Raw genomic sequence first — 6,998 nt, 5'->3', positions numbered from 1 at the left:
TTCAATAATACTTACCGATTTCTTGATACGCATGTATCTGTCATTAAAATAAACAATTATCTGACAGTACATGTTGAGCACGTGCTCAATACGCATGTTTTTTTATATTTGTTTACTATAAGGTGACAATCGGTAAACTTCGGCTTCAAAACACGGCATTTAATGATCAGCCATATTTGTTAAATCATAACAGACAGAGAGAAAAAAAAATTGACGATTATTTGATGTATTTGCGTAAAAAATGATAAAATTGTGCACAGAGGAATAAGTTTATGATATATACATGCATAAGTTCAAGAATTGGACAAACATTATTTTTTACCACTCACTGGTTTCATATGACTTTGAATAATAATGACTTTTCTCAATATACCGCTGAAATTTACCTAAAGGAACTTATTTTAAAAAATCAAATTTAAACGGTAATAACTGTCCTTTCCTAGATTTATATATTACTGTCTTAACCTGGAAACTCCGCATTACAATTTACAACAAAAGGGACGATTTTCCCATCAAAACTAAAGTTTAAACCTTTGTTCATTCCAATAAAGTTATTGAGATTTTGTTTTGGATTTTACCACTTACTGCAACAGAAAAACTTTCAGAATCTAATGCAACAAAGGTTTATAAGACTTTACCCCAAAAAAACTGTATTTTTCTTCTTATCCTATGCATACCTCCATGCAATCTTAATCCCATTATGATTAATAAATTGAACTGTAAAATACTACGCAGTATCTTCCTCTTGACTTTATCATGTCTGATGTAAAAATATGAATGACAATACATGCTGTGAGCACAAGATTAACTGCACAGTTTCAAAGTTCTGTTAAACCAAAAATTAAAATGTCAACTTTAAGTTTGATGTTTGATGTGTAACGAATGACAATTTAATCCAAGAGAACATGGTTTATCTTTTAGTTTTAAATGTAGCTTTGAATTAGCTTTCAGTAGCTGCGAGTACTCTTGATTCAATGATTTGAATTTATATTATCATTTTGTGTTGTTACACCACTGGGCCAATGATGATGAAAGTGGGAGTGATAACGTCGGTGGAGGTGGGGAAGGGGTTGGGTAGCGCAAATAAACATGATAAGCCCTTCCACAAAATCAGTGGTTGTCGGTAGCTAATATCTAGCTGTCATATTTGTTTTTGTTCAAATGTTTTGTAAATCAGGCCTAAGAATTTCAATTGTTAACCGTTCTTATTTCATAGGTAGTTTCTGACAAATTGTTATAGTTTTTGGTCTTTGTTGAAGGTCGTTCCTTGACTTGTAACTGTTCACATCTTATTCTATTCATATTTAACTTGATAAACTGAATCAAACATTTACTACCGTTATAGATGTAGCATTACCTTAAGCACCTTTTGAAACTTTTTTTTGTTAGCAAATTATGAAATATCTGACTTAAATAAAACTAATCTAATTAAATATATTTTCATCTGATATTGGACGGAAGTTGTTGCCCTTTTACGTTATATGAATTACGATTATTTAAAAAAAAAACCGCTATAAATTGAACAGGCTAATGGATGCACAATTGTAAAAATAGACCAATTTTATTGATTATGTAACGTTTATTTTAAATACGATAAACTTTTTACCAAAAATCACCGGCACCATATCAGGACCCATCAGCATTAAATCAGGATATGTCTTAACTGAGAAAATGTACAAATTTAATAAATTTCACAATCTAATTTTGGCATCAGTCAGTCTGAACCAAATAATCACCAGCATAGAACGTTTGTTTGTTTGTTGTCCGTTTACTGTTTTACTAAGTTTGTCTTAATGTTGTGTCGTTACAACACTGTTCCAGTTTATGGAGAGGGTTTGGTGCCAACAAACTAATTTCAATCCCGCCTTATTCAGAGTTTGCCTGTCCCAAGTCAGGAGCCTGTAACTGGTTGTTGTCATTTGTTGTTGTATCTCATATTTATCTTTTGATTATTTACATTTTCTACATAAGTCAGGTCGTTAATAACTCGTTTTACATTTGTATTTTCAGTGCCTTTTATAGCTTTTGACACTTAAAAACACTATATCTAAACCAGATTTTTTTTTATTAATTCATGAAAGAGCTTGCATTTCACAACAAAATCTTACGGCTCAAATCAATCGTAAACAGCGATTAATCTTACAAACAAAATATACTCACAAGTCAAGCACATTTCAGATACATTAAGTTACCACCAATTATTGTCATACTATTTTTTTTGTGAAAAGAGTCCCAGTTGAATATTTCCACAGATTACACGATTTATTAAAAATTCGTAGCATTTTTTGGTGAACCGAGGGTCTAAACATATGCCACAATGACATTGTCAGCTATAAAAACCATTCGACATGAAAAAATGTAAAACAATTAAAAGAAGAAATCACGACTTAACTGGATTCATGACAAAACAGTCAACGTATGATCGTCTCCTATGATAACCACTAAATCACAAGGTTATGGTTAGTCAATTTTATATATGAAGTTGAAATAGTTTTTCCGTAAAGTGCTGGGCCATTAGCTATACATGAAAATTTATTAATGTCGATCAAAATTGATAAGTTGATCATATAAAATAAAACAAAATAAATAAATTTTAATGTGTAGATAACGTACATTTCTTCAAATAGATATTCATATAACATTAAGTATATACATTTTCGATAAAAACCGATGCAATTGGCAGGTTAATAGGTGTTTACAAATACAATTATAAAAAATGTACAAAAATAAAAGTTCAAATATCGATAAAAATTAATACACATATCATAACAAGCTTTAAAATATCGGCCCCGGTTATCATCCCGAGACTCCCATACCAGTCCAGGGCACCAGTCGAGGCTCTGATTTGGGTCGCGGGATGATAACTAACTAAACACGGGAAAAGGCTATTATGACAAAGTATATCAACCTGTTTATCAAGTACTACCGTTTTGGACTTGATTTATTGTAAGCCTTGTGTCTGCTGACATGGGCTGCTTCGTTTTCACTATACTAACATTGCAAACAATTTAACACATTTGTATTAGGTATGCGATATAAATGATACCATTCCAATTCGGAAACTATATTATGGTTTAATCTACTAAATTGTTAAACATTTCTCAAACTGTCTACAAATCTCTACTTTCAACCAAAAATAATACACAAACATATAAAAATTATCTTATCTTAAATGATCTCTTATAAATGAATAAACTATTGAATCAAGAAATATAATCTAAATACTTTATATTTTCTACCCATAATAATAAGTCCTTTTTAACTTTATAGATTCTCAAGTATTTATTTTACATTTTCATTGATATTCTTATACATTTAGTTTAAATCTCATGAAAAACAAATCAAAGAACGCTATATTAATAGGACGGTCTATATATTTTACAGGACGATTCATCTACATAAGGCATACGTTAAAACTTTGGAGCCAGCATTTATATATGTGTATCAGAAGATAATGAGTTAACGTTAATGGAATAGCAAGTCTTACAAAACAAACCATCGGAGAAATCTTATATCAAGGATCAAGTGCCAAAGCATATACAAATGGGCAACACACACTAATTGACCAAAGCGCAGACTTTTGGCCTGCACATGTTAAAGGCCGTACCTAAGCCCATAATTGTTTACTTTAATGGAATAGTTATTTTCTATCGATTAATGAGCTTCGAACAGCGGTATACTACTTTTACCTCTATTCCATACATTGTGACTCGGATCGAGAGTTCTCTCTTTGGCACTTATACCTCTCTTTCTTATTTATAATATCTCAAACTTACGGACCAAAGTACAGACTAATTGACCTAAGCACAAATTAATGCACCAAAGTACAAACTAAGGAGCCAAAGCACAGACGTAAGCTCCAAATCACAGACTGATGCGTCATATCACAAACAACGTGTAACAGCAGGGATAGTTCATAAAAAATATAGACCGATGATAAAAAAAAATCTGTTGGAATCATTATCAAACCAGGAACGATTAGAGCGAAAAATCGAAAAGCCAAAGATGTACATTAATACACGTGTTAAATTTGTTCACCTACATTATCATCACATTTTTTGGAAACCTTAACGGTGTTTACTTCAAAATATAAACACCATTCTTTTCACACAAGTATTCATGTAAAACACTTAATTAAACAAGTTCTAAACAACTATGTTATTCGTTACATCAGATGTGTTAGTCGTTACTGCAACGGTGTAAGGCTTAACTCCAACTTTGAGAGTCGTTGATGCAGATATGTTAGCCGCTATTGCTGATATGTAAGGCGTTTCTGCAGATGAGATTGGCTTTATAGCATCTGTGTTAGTCGTTACCGCCGATATGTTAGGCGTTACTGTAGATATGTTAGACGTTACTGTAGATATGTTAGGCGTTACTGCCGATGTGTTTGGCGTTATATCATCTGTGTTAGTCGTTACTGCAACTGCGTTAGGTGTTACCGAATGTTCCTCTTTTACTTTAGAGACTCCAAATGATTTGAAGCATGGAATCATTTCTGAAAAGTTTTTCCTAAATCTCGTACTGTTGTATGCGTACAGAAAAGGATTCATGGCTGCTTTGGACCATAGAACCCAGTTAAAAATTTCATATAGATTTTCGTTGACACATTCTTCACAGAATGCTATGATGATAGTGGTGATAGTATATGGTACCCATGTAACAAAGAACACTACAACCAAGGCTGCTAAAAATCGGACAGCTTTAACTTCACGTTTAGGCTTGTTATTGTTGTGATTTGAGGGCTTGCTTGCATTAACACCAACCTTACTTCTCTTTCTTATCTCGTTATAGATAAGACCGTTTACTATAACAATACAACAAAACGGAATCCCGAATTCTATAAAAGCTGTTGCAGTGGTAAATGCTGTGTCGTATGCAAATTGTACATCACAATCTTCTTCTTCAACAATATTCTCACCTGTCCAAATGTCCCACCCGATAATAGCCGGTCCATATAACAGGAATGCCAATACCCACGTGACACCGATCTGTATACCGGCCTTTTTCATTGTGACTTTTGAAGAGTAATGAGGTCCAAATTTTAGCAACAATAACCGATCTATACTGATAACCATCATCATTAATACAGATTCTAGACATAGGGTAAAATCTATAAGCATGTACATTTTACAGAAATGGTAACCAAATGGCCATGTGTATGTTTCCAGTGTATACACGGCGTAAAACGGCATGCTAATGGTACTCAGTAGAATGTCAGTTATCGCGAGATTTAATAAAAATGCGTTGTAGACGGAATGGAGTTGTTTATCACGAATATAGGCTAGAATTGTCAATAAGTTTCCAACAAAGCCAAAAAATACGCACAAAGATATTGTGATACCGAATATTACCACTAGATATAACGGAAATGGAATATCCTCTTCTTCTTCCTCCGTTTCTGTTGTATTGATCATTCTGTAAGATTTATTGCACTAAAAAGATAAATTACAGGCAAATTGCATTGGTCATTATTAATATTTTCAAATCAAATGAATAATAATCGGCTTTGCTTTTCGGTGAAATTTTATGACATTGAAATATTTTTCTAAGGGACATACTCGAAATAATTAATACTTGGTTGTGCATTTTATTTTCTCTCTCACTGTAAGATGTTTCCTGCACATGTAATAAGTGTCTTACAAATATAAGGATTGGTTTGAAATGCGTCTGTTGGAATTAAACATTTGGTCTGAGGCGTACAAGATAACGTTTCCCCTAATTTTTGTGCTATTTTCATATTTCCTGACCGGTGTGAGAAAAATATTTTTCGTCACTAGTAAAAACCTATTTTCGGCAAATGATTGGTTAAAATTTGATTGTGACTTTAAATTTTTTTGTTTTCTTTTTGAATTTTCTTATTGAAAAAATGTGACTATGCCTGATGACGTCACATCAAAAGTACACAACTTTTCTCAAAATTTTGAAAAGGAAGGATAAAATCATTACAGAAACAGATTCTCCCACTGTAACTCGTGTATTACAATATTTCTCCACTCTCAACAGTTACATATTAATTATATAAAAAGCTGGGCAAGGCTCAATTACCTTAGCCGTATTTGGCACAACTTTTTGGAATTTTGGATCCTCAATGCTCTTCAACTTTGTACTTGTTTGGCTTTATAAATATTTTGAAATGAGCGTCACTGATGAGTCTTATGTAGACAAAACGCGCGTCTGGCGTACTAAATTATAATCCTGATACCTTTGATAACTATTTACACCACCGGGTCATTGCCACTGCTGGTGGACGTTTCGTCCCCGACGGTATCACCAGCCCAGTAGTCAACATTTCGGTGTTGACATGAATATCAATAATGTGGTCATTTTTATAAATTTCCTGTTTACAAAACATTGAATTTTACGAAAAACTAAGGATTTTCTTATCCCAGGCATAGATTACCTTAGCCGTATTTGGCACAACTTTATGGAATTTGGATCCTCAATGCTCTTCAACTTTGTACTTGTTTGGCTTTATAAATATTTTGATATGAGCGTCACTGATGAGTCTTATGTAGACGAAACGCGCGTCTGGCGTACTAAATTATAATCCTGGTACCTTTGATAACTATTTGAATATTAAAATTTAACTGTCTCGAGTGAAGAAATATCGTAATATACTTGTTGCAGTTGTGTAATCTATCATTCTCCTGGAACACGTGTCAATTGCATGGATAATTTTGCCCTGCGTTATTTATCTTTTTAAATTGTGTTTTTTTTTTTCACATTTCATGATCAGTGTTAGAAACACATTTCTCCTCACTAGTGACAATTTTGTTCTCGGCAAATGATTGGTCGAAATTATTACGTCAAACTATCTTGGATTTTTCCTAAAGTGGCGTTATGAAAAAAGGCCATATCTGATGACGTCAAATACATAAAACACAACTTTCTTCAAATTTTATAAAAGGAAGGATAAAATCATTTGAGGAAAAGATAACACCACTATAACACGTGGAATACGATATTCCTCCCCTTTCAACAGTAAAATTCTAATT

General features: G+C 32.8%; 1 protein-coding gene across 1 annotated transcript; it reads right to left on the bottom strand.

Annotated features, from left to right (window-relative positions):
• Positions 1-4,145: 4,145 nt before the first annotated feature.
• On the bottom strand, positions 4,146-5,417 carry LOC134697460 (muscarinic acetylcholine receptor M5-like). Its single transcript, XM_063559739.1, has one exon. The coding sequence runs from the start codon at positions 5,415-5,417 to the stop codon at positions 4,146-4,148; it is 1,272 nt and encodes a 423-aa protein (XP_063415809.1).
• Between the last annotated feature and the right edge of the window lie 1,581 nt (positions 5,418-6,998).

Source organism: Mytilus trossulus, chromosome 14 (assembly GCF_036588685.1).
Source record: "Mytilus trossulus isolate FHL-02 chromosome 14, PNRI_Mtr1.1.1.hap1, whole genome shotgun sequence".
In the NCBI taxonomy this organism is placed as follows: domain Eukaryota; kingdom Metazoa; phylum Mollusca; class Bivalvia; order Mytilida; family Mytilidae; genus Mytilus; species Mytilus trossulus.
This window is presented reverse-complemented; position numbering and strand designations above follow the sequence as displayed.